General features: G+C 32.7%; 1 protein-coding gene and 1 non-coding gene across 2 annotated transcripts; one reads left to right on the forward strand and one right to left on the reverse strand.

The window, feature by feature from the left end:
• Nucleotides 1-273: 273 nt before the first annotated feature.
• LOC147387451 (disease resistance RPP13-like protein 4) lies at nt 274-14,512 on the reverse strand. The gene is made up of 2 exons (XM_086421594.1): nt 14,467-14,512; nt 274-2,928 (listed from the first exon to the last, which is right to left on the reverse strand). The coding sequence occupies exon 2, from the start codon at nt 2,920-2,922 to the stop codon at nt 274-276; it is 2,649 nt and encodes an 882-aa protein (XP_086277720.1). The 5' UTR covers nt 2,923-2,928; nt 14,467-14,512.
• Nucleotides 14,513-15,514: 1,002 nt separating this feature from the next.
• Nucleotides 15,515-15,596, forward strand: TRNAS-AGA (transfer RNA serine (anticodon AGA)). The gene has a single exon. It is a non-coding gene; the product is annotated as a tRNA-Ser (tRNA).
• Nucleotides 15,597-16,107: the final 511 nt, after the last annotated feature.

Consider the following 16,107-nt stretch of genomic DNA (forward strand, 5'->3'; position numbering starts at 1 on the left):
AAATCCTGTGTCACCCCCAGCACAACTCAAAAAAAATGTAACAACTGAAATATTTTTAATGAACTCAGAAATTAAGGAACTCAGAGGATATTACCTTACAGATATTCTCTTCCATTTCAGCTGGAAGCAATTAAGTCAAAATAAGAACATTAACAAATTATTAACAGGGAAGATAATACAATACAATACAATAATATCATTATAGCAGTTAAGAGTAATTACAACAAAGAAAGAAACAATAAAGAGCAGTAAACCACGAGCTACATGGTTTTCTCAGTCCTCCTCCACATCTGCCAAAGCGTCTTCAATTATATCCTCACCGACTTTCTTTGTTACGCTCCTTCCTTCGTCCAACCATCCATCATTGCTCCATGGGGCTGACTCGAGTTCTTCACAATATTCAACCACAAGCTTTCTTAGGGATGGCATTGCCATTTTCATCTCAAGCCAATCCACCTTCAATTTTCGTAAGAAACGTAAGACTAAGATTTCCAAGTCCCAAACTATGTTGTTATTCCCAAAGAACTCCCTACTCATCTTAGAAATGCCTCCACCAGCAATCCACAGTCGTCGTAAATTTGGAAGAGTAGTCGGATTGATCCAAACAGGTGTCTTTTCTCCTTTATACCACTTGAATCGTAGTTCCTGAAGCTTCTGAAGAGGAGGAAGCTCGTAATCCACTTTCGTGACGATTTCCTCCCTTGCCAAATCAAAATCTAGGGTTAAAAACTCCAGTTGTTTGAGCTCAGATAAGACTGTCAGCTCCCCTTCTGTTAATTGACCTTTTGAACCAATTAACAACTCCAATCGTCTGAGTCGGATCAGCATTTTCAGGTCAGAAAGGCGACACGCATCTTCCACATTGGAATTTACAATCTTAAACCCCATAAGTGATTCAAGGTTTGATAGCTTTCCAACCCCCTTGGGTAGGTATTCTAGTTCTACACATCTAGATAATTCCAGCATAGTTAGTCTCTCCAAAGTAGTCACCTGTCTTGGAAGCCTCTTTAAATAAGAGAAATCGACCAAACGTAGAACTTGAAGATTTTTCAGTTTTTCTATTGAATTGGGGAGTTCATCCAAACGAGAACGTTCTATTGTAAGACAAATAAGATGTGTTAGAGATCCTATCCCATTCAACCAATTTAGCTTCAAAGGCCCTGCTTCAAATCTGGGTCCAACTTTGAAGCCAAAGTCAACATGTAAAACCCTCAGCCATTTTAACTTGCATAATTTGGGTCCAACATTTAAGGCAAACTCCTCCTCGTTCTCCTCTAAGTCAACCCCAATTATTGTCCTCAACAATCGGGAATTAGTTTGACTCATTTGTGAATTCACAATGCCCGCCCGACGCGATCTATCTGTACAAGATAGCATACCCCTGTTATCTAATCCCATAAAATTTTCGTCCTTGGCAATGTTTATAATCATGTCGCGTACCATATCATGGACTTTACACAATATAAATCTTTGTTCATAAGCATCCTTCCTTGCGCCTAGTAGTAAACCACGGCTCACTAATTCATCGAAGTACTCCAGTCCAATCTCAAATGCAGCCTTTCCATCCCTTCCTCGAACAAAACCCTCACCAATCCAGCAATAAACCACCATATCATCAGATATTTTATAATCCTCTCGAAATGCTGCAAAATACAACATGCAGGGCTTCAAATGCATAGGAAGCTCTTCGTAGCTTAACTGTAGTGGAGCGAAAATCTCCTCATCATGGGCCGCCAACTCTTCCTTTAGATGCTCGGATATTCGCCTCCACTCATGGATAGAGTCTCCTTTCCCTAACATCACTCCTCCCATGACCTTGATTGCCAAAGGGAGCCCTTTACATTTAGCAACCAATTCTCTGCCAATTTGCTCTATTTTTGGATTTCGACAATGACCACCATCATTTGCAAATGCTATTTTGGAGAATAATGACCAATCCTCCCCATTGGAAAGAAGTTTCGGTTTATGTATGTTATTCTCAAGTGCTCCCATCGATCGGGCCACTTCCTCATTCCTTGTCGTAACAACAACACAACCACCCTTATTTGTTCGAGGCAAAGCGGACTTGAAGCTCTCCCACCACGACCCTTCATCTGTCCTCCACACATCATCCAAGATAATCAAGTACCTTTTCCCATCCAGCTGTTTATGTAATATCTCCAGTAGACCACGTACATCAATGTTCGATAGCTCCTTGTCGTCTACATGAAGCATTTTCAACATGTTCTTGAGTAATTCCTCAAATTTGAAGGTCTGGGAAACGGTCACAAACAAGACAGGTTTGAAGGACTCCTTCACTTGATCATAATTCTTTATCTTTTCAGCGAGGGTAGTTTTGCCTATCCCGCCCATCCCCACAATACCAATGACATGCAGGGGCCCACGTGCATCAATGATCCACCGCTTAATTTTCCTTACGTCATCTTCTAGGCCAACTATTTCAGCATCGTTCATTAAGATTGGATATCTTATTGGTCGACTACTTCCGGCTTGTTCTTCATTTGAAACACTTTGAGTTGGAAATTGGTACGATTGCATCCTCTCCCGAAGATCTCTTATTTCTTGATTTATTTGACTCAATTTCTTTCCCATTTGGTAACGATATTTCAATGATGAAAGAGAGAAATAATTCGTGCACTTGGATACTCCTCTTTTTTGTTTTTGTTCCAGGAACAACTCACAATCTTCTATAATGCCCTCTGCTTCATATAGTAATTCTCTCAGATCCCTTACAACTGTCTTCAGAGTTTTCTTTTGATTTTTTATCAACACTTTATCTGCATCTTTGAGGAAGCTTTGCATGTAAGGGAGTTCCGTTTTCATTTTCTTAAACTGGTTGTGAAATTCAAGCACGTCACACCCTTCACTTAAGAGACTGTCGATCAAGTTTTCTAATAAAACAGCGACAACTGCATCCACCATATTTTCCTGTGCGATTTCTCGAATAACACAACAATAGAATTGTAAAATTTTTGTTATTGTCCTTTAATAAATTAAGCCATGCATCCACACAAGATTGCATTAAGAAACGTTATATAAGTCCTATCATGGATATGGTGCATAGAGTTACATATCTTCAAGATTTGGATTAGGATCAAGTAGACAGATTAGATGCCATTGAGTTAGTATTATACTAGTGGACTTTTATATTTGATTTTATATAACCGATAGGACTAACATAATCACATCAAGAATTTTAGCAAAGTTCAAATTTCAACAGTTAATAAACCAATTGATTAGGAATTAAGAACCTATATAGTCTTAAAAGGGGAGCATGGTTAGAGTTGGTGGAGATGAAGAATGAAATAGGTGTGAGGGCTTCCCAGGGATGAGGTCCAACATTGTTTCAAAATTCAACATTGACTTAACGCTCATCTTAGCCTCGGAAACCAAGCAAGAAAGTCAATGTGAATCACCCATGAGACCATATGAGTCTCCAATATTAATGCAACTTACTGTATAACATTTATGACCACATGGGGAAGTTTAGGGCATAAAATGGGTCGAATATAGTTTAATGTACATTGACCTGACTCTGGGGATGGATACGAATCCACCGCCAGATTCGCCACGATCCGAATATATATTGTTTTGAAAACTATATTTTTAAGTTTTTCTAAATATTATTTTCTATATCGATTTCTTATAAAATTTAAAAGTATAATGGTAAAATAGAATATTATTTTAAGCTGATGCGGCAAGGGCACATAAACCATAGATCGTTTTCATCAGGGTACACAAGAAAAATATGTGCAGTTCTACACCCTTGCCACATCATCCGTGTACCCAACTGCATACCAAGACTGTGTGCATACATCATTATTCTTTAAAAAAATGCCAAAATGTTAGTCGGCTTTGGGTATGGTATTAGTTAGTATGACCCAAAGTGTATCTGATCGGATCTGACTCAATATAATAAAATCCAGATTTGAATATAGATATAATTAGATCCAGCCAGGGTCCGGCCCATTTTATGCTCTAGGGAAGTTAGCAACTTCCAAAATATCTATTAAAGTATTTATTGTAAAAATAAAAAAAATTCCTTGCATTTTTAAATATTTATTGTATTTATTGCAAAACATCTATTACATAATATATAAAATCCAAAATGCCATTTAAAATTTTCAACGAAGACAAGCAAAAAAAATTAAAATAAGATTGCATTTTCACTCAAAGAAAAAAAAACAAATGAAGGACATTTTTGAAAATGTGAATTCTTGGAGGTTGCTAACATCCCATGTGGTGTGGGATATTAACATTCCCTAATATATGTTTTCAGTAGAAATTAGATTTTTTTTACATGTTTTTTTATAAAAACTCTCACTAACATAGTAAGATTTTGAGCTTACAAAGGGTTTTTTTTTTTCTCAAATGGATTACCACATCAGAAATCCAACACCACAGCCCTCTAAGTTTCATTGTAAAACTCAGATCTTAAAAAAAAAAAAAAAATTCAAAAACCAATTTCTTATGAATTAGATCTAAGGTTTTGAAAATGAAAGGCTACTGACCTTCCACATAACTCACCAAACTTAAAAAATGAAATTCAATGGTGAAAAATAACATTTTTTAAAAGTTTTGTTTTTCAATATACATAGAATTCATCCTCTACTACTTGAAGCTATCGGATCATGTTTTTGGATGAGCCCAAGGACCAAGGGTGAAATCCTTACTAACTTAGTAAGGTTAGGCAGACTCTTAGTGAAAACATTTCAGGAATGTCAAGGTAGTGTTGGTGTTAATTATAAAAAAAAAAAAATTTCTTATTTTTGTTGATGTGTTGGATCAATTGGTGGGAGTAACCAACCTAAGATAAACTCTTAGACCTGTATTCTATAACACGATGCATTGTGATATTCCGTTCCCCATGTTGAAGTATGGCTCAAAACAATTAGGCTCGGTCCAAGTGTGCATGTTTTTGGGTCAGTCCAAGGTAATTTGGGTTAGGTTTGTTACTTATGTAAGTGGCCCACTTTGTGATGCTTTTAAAACGAAGGGATTTTATTTTCTTTAGAAGGAAGTTTAACTCCAAGTCTAAGTCTTTTTTAGAGCAGGGAGTAGAGACACAAAAAAACTTAAGTAAGAAAGAGTTTTGGGAAAATTGAGATTAAGCAAAAAGAGAAACTAAGTGATAGAGGTGTTTCATTGTATCGATTTATCCCGTTTTCTTTATCATGAAATCAAGCTCTAACACTCATACCTCTGTGAACGTAGCATTTGGGTGAACCATGTAAAATCTTGTGTTGTGAGCATTGTGTTCTTACTCTTTCTTTGTGCAATTGTTTATCTTTTTTGCATTTGCTACTATTAATTGGGTTTATCCTTCATTGTCATTATCAAAAAGGTCTTTGAAGTTGTGATATATGAGGTGTTTGATTAAATACCTATTAGGTATTTGATCAAATTTTTAAGTGAGATTCACAAATGTATTCACATACACAACAAGTGGTACCAGAGCCTAAATTATCTAAGGGGTTTGCAATAACAAAGAAGAATACAACAATGATCAGAAGTTCTGGTGGGATGAAATTTGAGGTAAAACTATTTGATAGAAAATAAATCTTTACATTGTGACAAATAAGATGAGGAATATTCTTATCCAAGAAGGACTTCATAATTATATTCAGGGAATTGAAGCAAAATCGGAGAGCATGTCCAATGAGACATAGGAGGAGTTAGATTTGAAAGTTATTAGTTTCATTGAGTATTATATTTTCTGTTGAAGGTAGAAGTATAGTTTGAAGAAGAAGATAAATTATTATTTTTATTAAGATCACTTCCTAATTCTATCAAACACTTTTAGACTACATTTCTGTTTGGCAAGGAGACCCTCAAGTTTGAGGATATGGTTCAAAATCTTATCTCTCATGTGACAATGTGTTAGTCAAGTGAGAAAGAAACTCAAGGGAAATGACTCATTGCAAAGGGTTCAAGCAAGTGAGGCCGAACAAAAGAGAAATAAAAATTCAAAGAAAAGAATTCTAGATCCAAATCTAGAAATAAAAAAGAAGTTGAGTGCTACCATTGTGGGAAGAAGAGACATTACAAAAGAGATTGTAGCAAGTACAAAGCGAAGGTAAAATAAAGGAAGAAAGTCGAGTCAAGTTCTACGACAAGCATAGTATCGAAAAATGATGAAGAGTGACTAGCGGCATCTTCGGGTAATTGCACCTCCAACTCTTAATTTTAGATTCCAAGTGTATTTTTCATATTTGTTCCAATCATAATTGGTTTAACTCCTATGAACCTCATGACGATGAAGATGTTCTAATGGGTGACAATGTAGCATATAAAATCATTGGAATGGATACCATGAATAGAAGAATGTATAATGAGGTTGTTATAACTTTGGATAGTGTGAGGCATGTGTCAGCACTCAAGAAGAATTTGATATTTTTGGGCACACTCGACTCAAATAAATTTTCATTATCCGCAAAGGATGGAACACTCAAGTTGTCTAAGAGAGTCATGGTAATAATGAAAAATATGAAGCTTACAAAAAACCTCTACAAGCTTTCAGAGAGTACAATTTTAAGTAGAGTTGCAATATTCACAAAGGAAAATTCTATGAAGGACGAAACACAATTTTGGTACTTAACACTTAGTCATATGAGTAAAAGAGCAATACAAAAATTACAATGACGACAATTGTTGAAAGGTGTTGGAGCAAGCAAGTTAGGCTTTTGCAAGTTTTGTGTGATGGGAAAATAAAGTAATTTGTTGTTCAAAGTTGAAAATAAAGAAATCAAGAGTAGGGAGTTGATAGACTATATTCATTCTGATGTGTGTGATCCATACCTACTAAATCAAAATGTGAAACTCACTACTTTGTCACTTTCATAGAAGATTTTTCAAAAAAGGTTTAGGTCTGCTTTATAAAGGAGAAATTCTATGTTTTTGCCAAGTTTGTGAAATGGAATGTTGAAGTAAAAAATCAAACATGAAGAAAAATCAAATACTTTAGAAGTAATAATTGGGGTAAGTATAAAGATAGCAAGTTCTTGAAGTTTTGCAAAGAAGAAGGCATAAAAAGATACTTTACCGTGAATAAAAATCATCAACAAAATGGCATGGCCTAAAGGATGAATAGAACTCTCATGGAGAGGAAGAGATGCATTAGGCTACATGTGGGGTTGTCCAAACCATTTTGAGTGGAATCGATTAACCATACTTACTATTTGGTTAATCGGTCACTATCAAAGTTACTTAAGTTTAAATGTGCTGAAAACGTATGGACGGGAAAAGAAGTGGACTACTCTACATTGAAGATGTTTGGATGCAAGGCATATACTCTTATTCCTAGTGATGAAATAAACAACTTGCAATTTTTTACTTGAATACATCTTCCTCATATTCGAGAAAAGTATGAAGGAATTCAAGTTTTAGGAGCTAGTAAACAAGAAGAAAATCTTAAGTAGAGATGTGGTATTTGATTAAGGTTTTAAGGCAAAACAAAAATTCAAGAAAGATGATGGTTAGAAATCAATTGTTAGTGACAAGGTAGTTGTTATTAAAGTTCTTACGAACATGGAGAATACTACAAGGGAAGAAGCTCAAATTAAATTTGAAATAGGTAGCACTTCTAGTAGGAAAGAACAACAACAAAAGATGATTCATGATGAGCCTTCTAGCATACCCCATGAAATGTCGAGGAGGACCATCAAACCACCTTAAAGGTTTGGATGTGAGGATGAAGTGCAATTTGCTCTAGTGGCAAGCGATGGAGATCTCATTAAGCCGGTCACAAGGGACAAGTTCGAGCCTTGCTTAAACTTACTTAATCTTATTACTTGTTGAGATTGTAGGGCACCTCCCCACTTGAGGTGCATGGAGATGAGAGATTTCTCATTAAGGTGAAGGTGAAATAAATACATTAAGGTTCCAACGTTTCCAAGGGTTGAGAATTTTTTGCCAAGGTAGAGATTGTTGAAATATGACTCAAAACAATTAGGCACGATCCAAGTATGTGTCTTTTTGGGTCGGTCCAAGGTAATTTGGGTTGGGTTTACAACTTATGTAAGTCACCCACTTTGTGATGCTCCTAAAAGGAAGGGGTTTTATTTTCTTTAGGAGGAAGTCTAAGTCATTTCTAGATAAGGGAATAGAGAAAAAAAAGAAACTCAAGAAATGAGAGGTTGAGAGATTTTGGATGATTGAAATCTAGAAGAATGTGAAGCTAATTGATAAAGGTGTTTCCTTATATCGATTTGCCCTGTTTTCTTCATAGTGAAGTTGAGTTTCAACACTTGGGTGAATCATGTAAAATCTTATGTTGTGGGTATTATGTTCTTGTTCGTTCTTATCTTCTTTGCATTTACTACTATTAATTGGGTTTATTCTTCATTGTCTTTATCAAACAACGTCTTGGAAGATGTGGCATATAAGATGTTTGGTTTAATACCAAATAGGTGTTTCATCAAATTACTAAGTGAGCTTGACAAAGGTGTATACATACACAACACACTATATTAATATGATATGAATCAATGTACGGCACAATATAATGCATCATACAAATATTCTAATGCAAACATAATATTTGACAACTAAAACTTTAAAGATAAGGAGTAGTCGAGGTTTGTTGAAATCAAAATTTTCTTCTAAAAATTGGTATAAGAGTACATGCCATATTGATATGATATGTATCAATGTACACCACAATATAATGCATCATACTAATATTCCAATGCAAACATAATATTCAACAACTAGAACCTCGAAGAAAAGGACTAGTAGAGGTTTGTTGAAATCAAAATTGTCTTCGAATAATTGTTATAAGAGTATATCTAAACATATTAATTATTATTGTCTTTTTGTCAAAATGAATAAAGCTGTAAGCCCACGACTATGATCAAAGGCGGAGCAAGGATTTTCTTGTAGGGGGCTGAGCAAACTATAGTTTGCTATAAGGTTTAAGAGCTTGAAGATGAGTGATTTTGAGGGGGGAAATTCAAGAGAATTTTGTTTAGAAGTTAACTAAAAAGGCATTTAAGTCATTTTTCATTAGTGTACGAGAGAAGACTTAAGTCAAGGGAAAATGTCATATTAAATTTAATATAAAAAAATCCTTTGATTTATGTTTCCAAAGCCAATCATCTTCAATATATATGGTAAAAAAAAACTAATGTTTTGAACCACAATACTAATCTTCTTCAACCTTCAAACCTAAAGAAAAGAGTAGGATTTTTAAAGTAGAAGATCATTTTTTTTAAAGAATATTATAGGGTTTTCTACAAAGAGATTAATGTGAGGTTCAAAATATTTTACCTTATTCTTGAACCAAAGGACTAATCTACTTCAAACCTAAAGAAAAATATAGGATTTTTAAAGTAGAAGATGAGATTTTTTGAAAAAAAATTCTAAGATTTTCTACAAAGGGATTAGGCAAGATTCAAAATGATGGATTAAGATGAGGTTAAATAGAATAAAATTAATTTCTACAGAAGTTGAAAATTTTTAAATTGATTTATGATATGAAAAAATGAAATATTTTTAGTTACAGGCTCAAGATGAGGGTATTTAGCTTATTTTTTATTAGTGTAGAAAAGAAGAACAAGGTCTATGGGGGCTTATCTTTAGTTTGAAAATATAAGGGCATCTCAAATATTCACCCAAATGTTGAGGGGTGTCTAGATCAACAAAAATGTTGGGGAGGGGGCATGTCATCAGTTTGAAAACATAGGGCTATCTCAAATATCCAATAAAAATTGAGGGGGCATGTCATCATTTGAGAGCAAAGTGGTGTCTTAAACTATTCATCGAAAAATTGAGAGGGCTAATAAGGCCAAAATGGGTATGTCATCCATTAGAAATCGCAGTTGGTATCTTAAATATTAAAATAATAGAGGGGTTTTAATAAATAGAAAATTTTGAGTAGGGGTGGGGGAATAAATGTGGGGACAAACTCAAAATATATCAAAATTATCTAGGGTGATTTAGACATGCCCCCCTATGTTTTGTTAAATATTAGAGATACCCTCCCCCTATTTTTTGAAAACTTGTACATGCATCCCTTGACATCAGTTTTTGTACATAGACTACTAAGTGGAAAAGACTTAAACTCCCATCTATTCAACCTTTGATATTAAAAAATACAGATTTTCTTCTAAAAAGCGACAATCTTCAACCTCACTAGATAAAAAAATTTACCCTCATCAACTATCTTAAGATTTTATCTACTTCAACTCTTCAACCTTCAAACCTAAAGGCAAGAAAGAAGTTTTTAGGAAGTATAGAATGAAGAAATTTTGAACAGAAAAATCTAGAATTTTCGATAAAGAAGGGAAGGTAGAAAATGATGGACTAAAATAAAGTTAAATAAATTAAAGTTACCCTAGAAGTTGAAGAGCTTGAAGATGACTTGATTTGGGAAGAAAAAATAAATAGTATTTTTGGGAAAATTGAAAAATCTAAGATTTTATGTAAATGATTAGTTCTAGGTTGAAAATGATGAATTGAAGATGAAGTTTGAGTAGATATACCATGGAGATTGGAGAAATTGAAGATGATTGATTATAGGAAGAAAAATCTAGATTTTTGACTAGAGGTTGAAGATAAGGGCATCTAAGTTTTTCCCTTCAGTCTATTTTGAAGACTAAGGTCAAGGGATGCATGTCATCAATTTCAAAACATAGTTGGGTATCTCTTATATCCAGCAAAATGTAAGGGGGGCATATCTACATCACCCAATTATCTAAAGGATCATGTAATTTTTTAAAAATTCTTGTTGGGGCAAGTGCCTTTTTGGCCCTACTGTAAATCTGCCCCACTCTCATAACCATGTTAGTTAATTTGTGGAAATTAAAAAAATAAAATAAAATAATACCTTTTAAATTTAATATGATAAGAGTTTGATACAATTTCAAAATGACTCTAAATTAATATTTAAAATGATAAAAACATTATTGTAATATATTAAATGATAAACTATGAAATAAATTAGATTAATTAGATCCTCATTTTTGTTATACACGTGTTCTTTTATGCACCTACTAGTAACCTACCATATTTGAAATATTTAAGTGAAAAAATCCTAATCCTCCGAAAAACCAAATTTTTGATGAACATGAAAACTACATAGGGTTCTAGATCTATATTCTTTATTGACTAGATGAAGGTCAAAGGATCAATAAGGTAACTCTTTTTATTTTTTTTAATTGAAACGAACTATATTCAATGTGGCTCAAGTGAACTATATTAAACTTTTTGGGTATTTAGGCATGGCTTATGGGGCCTATCAATTCCTAATGGCTTATCATATCGGGATTGATAACACGGGCTTACATATTATTGAACATAAACTTAACAGGTCCAACTTATGATTTGTTAATTCTAAGAGTGCAATCAGTCCAATTGTTTTTAGGGAAAAAAAAAACCTGACGCATCGGATCATGTTTTTGGATGTGTATAAAAAGGTGTCCCCAAGGGTGAAATCCTTGTTAATATAGTAGATTAGGTGGACTCTTGGTGAAGACATTTCATGACTGTCTTGGTGGTGGTGTTAATTATTAAAGCTTCTTTTTTTTTTTTTTTTTTAGTTGATGTATCAGATCAGTTGGTGGGAGTAACCAATCTTGGATAAACACCTAGTGACCCTAATTAGAATATAAGTATGATGCATTATAATATTGAGTTCATTAATACAAACATATCATATTGATATGATGTATCAATGTAAGATACATTATACTGCATCATACTAATATTTGATGGCTAGAACCTCTAAAAGGAGTAGAGGAAACTTATTAATTGCAAACCCACGACTCTGATTTGGGGAGGAGAAAGGACTTTCTTGTAGGGGGGTAAACTATAGTTTTTGATATGGTCAAAGAGCTTAAAGACGAGTGGTTTTGAGGGAAAAAACTCAAGGGTTTTTTTTTTGTTAAAGATTGAAGAAAAAGGTATTCAATTCATTTCTCATTAATCTATGAGAGAAGACCTAAGTGGAGGGGAAATGTCATCCGTTTGAAAACGTATATAGGGTTCTCAAATACTGACTAGAACACCTAAATGCGTCTATGACCTGGATCTTTTCCAATAGATTAATGCAAAATGACCTCAATACCCACCCTCATATTAAATTTAAAATAAAAAATTCTTTGATTTATGTTTCCAAAGCCGGTCATCTTTACATCTAAGGTAATAATTTTTTTGTCCTAGTCTTGAACTATTGTTCTAATCTACTTCAACCTTCAAACCTAAATAACAATATAGGATTTTTAAAGTAAACAACCATATTTTTTTAGAAAGAAAATTATAGGATTTTCTACAAATGGATTAAGGTGAGGTTCAACATATTTTACCTTAATCTTGAACCAAAGGATTAATCTACTTTAATCTTCAAAAATCATATATATATATATATATATATATATATATATAGAAGATGAGCTATATGAAAGAAAATTCTAGGATTTTCTACAAAGGGATTAGGTGAGGTTCAATGTTGTATTAAGATAAGGTTAAATAGATTAAAATTAAATTTCTATAGAATTCAAAACTTCTTAGCAAATTCAAGACCACCGCAATCAAAGATTAAGGATTTAGGTATTAGGGGGGGGGGGCTAACAAGATAAAAAATGGGTATGTCATCCATCAGAAAACACAGGTTATATCTTAATTATTAAAGTAATAGATGGGTTCTAATAAATCAAAAAAATTGAGTGATGGTGGGGGTAAAATTTCAAATGTGGGGGCAAACTTAAAATGTATCAAAAATTATCAAGAGGATCATGTAATTTAAAAAATTATTGTGGGGTAAATGCCCCCATTGCCCCCACTACAAATCTGCCCGACTCTAATAACCACATTAGTTAATTTGTGGAATAAAAATAAATAAATAAATCCTTTCTAATCTTTAATGAGATAAGGGTTTTATGCAATTTTAAAATTACTTTAAATTAATATTTTAAATGACAAAAACATTCTTGTAATATATTAAATGATAAACTATGATATAAATTAGATTAGTAGTACATAAATCCTCATTTTTGTAATGCATGTGTCTGCTTATGCCAGCTACTAGTAACCTACAATATTTGAAATATTTAAATAAAAATAAAATCTTAATCCTCAGAAAAACCTAATTTTTTATACACATGAAAACTACATAGCGTAACAGATCTAGATCGATAAGGTAACTCTTTTTATTTTTTAAAATTAAAACGAAGTTTATTCAATGTGGCTCAAGTGAGCTATATTGTAGCTTTTGGGTATTTTGACATATTTTCTGCGTTTTATCCTTATCATATAAGATCTACACCTCTTTATGTTTCTTAATGTTGGAGTTTGGGGATTCTAGATCTGATATTTGTCAGCCCTATCAATTACAAAAGGTTTATCATATGTGATTAATAACACAGACTTACACATTATTGGGCATAAACTTTAAGGTGATTTAGACATGCCCCCTATGTTTTGTTAAATATTAGAGATACTCCATTATGGTTTGAAAAGGGTGACATGCATCGCTTGACCTCAGTTTTCTACATGGACTAAGGGAAAAAGACTTGAACACATTTATCTTATATCTCTAATAAAAAAAATCCAGATTTTTCTTCTAAAACCCAATTATCTTCAACCTTATTGGATAAAAAATTTGACTCTCATCAATATCTTAAGATTTTATCTACTTCAACTCTTCAACCTTTAAATCTAAAGGTAAGACAGAAATTTTAGGAAGTATAAAATGATGAAATTTTGAGTTGAAAAATCTAGAATTTTTTACTAAGAAGGGAAGGTAGAGAATGATGGATTAAAATAAGGTTAAATAGATTAAAGTTACCCTAGAAGTTGAAGATTTTGAAGACGACTTGATTTGAGAAGAAAAGCAAATAATATTTTTGGGAAAATTAAAATGATGAGATTTTGAATAGAAAAATCTAGGATTTTATATAAATGATTAGTTCTAAATAGAAAATTATGAATTGAAGATTAAGTTAGATAGATATACCATGGAGTTTGAAGAACTTGAAGAAATTAATTATAAAAAAAAAAATTAACCTTTTGGCTAGAGGTTGAAGATGAGGGCATTTGAGTCTTTTCTTCCTATTCTATTTAGAAGACTAAGGTCAAGGGATGCTTGTCATCAATTTCAAAACATAGGAGCCTATCTATAATACTCATTAAAACATACGGGGGCATTGTCTAAATCACCCTTAACTTAACGGGTCCATCTTATGATTTATTAATTCTAGAAGTGAACAGTCCAATTGTTTTTTGAGAAAAAAAAATGTAATTATGATATATTGATGGATCAATTTCTCCTCCACATAAAAAAAACATCCAAAAATAATAAAGAAAATAAGAGAGAACAAAAAAATAAAACAAATATCCTAATAAATTGCATGCATGTATGCCTACAAATATATATATATATATATATATATATATATATTATAAATTAAAATAAGGAAATGACAAAAGAAGAAAAATCATATAAATAGAAAGAAAAATATAATCACTTACAAGAATTTGGATTGTTTATATCTTCTAACTTTTGAGATTTGGCTACCTGCACCAATCCAACTAAAAATATTTTTTCTTACCCATTAAATGGAAATATCTCTCTCAAACTATTATAAAAAATTAAGTAACAATTGAAATATTTTTAATGAAGAAATTAAAGAACTCAGAGGATATTGTCTTACAGATATTGGGAGAGCAGAATACAAATAAACTCAACAATGAGGGTTACATTGTGTATTTATAGGAAATCTTGATGGGGAGATAGTTAAAGCAAGTCGATTGAATTGACTGAAATGCCCTTTGTATAATGGTTCCAAGAAAATCTTTGTTCCATTTCAGCTGGAAGCAAAGTATAAATGTTACTCTGATAGTTTCTCCATTTCATTCTTATTGGTGAAGAAAAGAAAAGTACAAATTTAATGGATTAAAATTTATAAAAGTGTACCCAATATTCTTTCCTTGGTCACTTTGGACACCACAAGTATTTCTTGCCTTGATGAGCTAACTATTTAATTATTCCACTTTAATATAAAGGTCCTCATATGACATTATTTTTGTTGTTGTTGCACTTCTTAGTAGAAATTCCTATCTTTGTATCTAAGTTTTTCTAATATTTATTTGTTACATCAGTTGAGATACCGCTGGTGGTTTCAATATGTCTTGACCTAGTTCTACTCTGAAAGACTAATAGAAAATAACCTAAGTACTCTAATTTTCTACCTCTAGCAAAAAAATAACCGAATGACTAAAGTAAATCTTTTGACAAGTGGTTAAATATGAGGATATTGTGGTTTCTCGGTCTCTCTTGAAAAATAAAAAAAATAAAAAAAATAGTTCTTCCTTAGTTTGGTTAGTCTCTCATAGAGGACCCACGTCAAAAAAAAAAAAATCATCAATTTTATTTTTTCCAAAGGCATGTGTATTATATAAGAACACCTTGAAGGATTTCTTAAAAAAACTTACCCTAAACGGGAAAGTTTTAAAATATCGGGATCTCTAGTAGCTACTTTTGTACTAGTAAGTTATTGTTAAGGAAATAATCACGAATGTGGACGTGCCGGAGTGGTTATCGGGCATGACTAGAAATCATGTGGGCTTTGCCCGCGCAGGTTCGAATCCTGCCGTCCACGTTTTCTTCGCCTAAATGTCAAACCAAATTTTTTATTTTTTTCATATATTTAGTGCTCACTTCAGACAAAGACTTAAAATCTTAGTTCAATTGGGCTTGGGCCTGAAATTCTTGGATTCCACAAAAAAAACTTGTTCTGTAATTGGGTGACCTTTCCTGGGCCAAACTTAACCAAAGCCTAGTCCAGTTTAAATGCAGTCCAAAATAACACCCATAGTTGTGCTATTTTACATGATTTATATTTGTTTGCCCAACTCTCTTCTTCTGCTGTTTAAAATAAATTAATTTTTAATGGAATTTCAACTAGAAAAATTCAAATATAATGAGTTTGGAGTTGAGTTTCATAAACGCTTGAGATTAAATCTCTAGAGTTTATACAGTTATCTGATTTCTAATAAAATATTACAAAATAATTACAGCATTGTTTTGATCTAAAACAGGGTCTAATTTTTTATTTTTTTATTTTTAATTATTTAAAAAAAAAATGTCTTAGTAGTGCTTGAATGCATCAA

The sequence above is a fragment of the Akebia trifoliata genome, chromosome 13, assembly GCF_017979445.1.
Source record: "Akebia trifoliata isolate Shusen 1 chromosome 13, ASM1797944v1, whole genome shotgun sequence".
In the NCBI taxonomy this organism is placed as follows: domain Eukaryota; kingdom Viridiplantae; phylum Streptophyta; class Magnoliopsida; order Ranunculales; family Lardizabalaceae; genus Akebia; species Akebia trifoliata.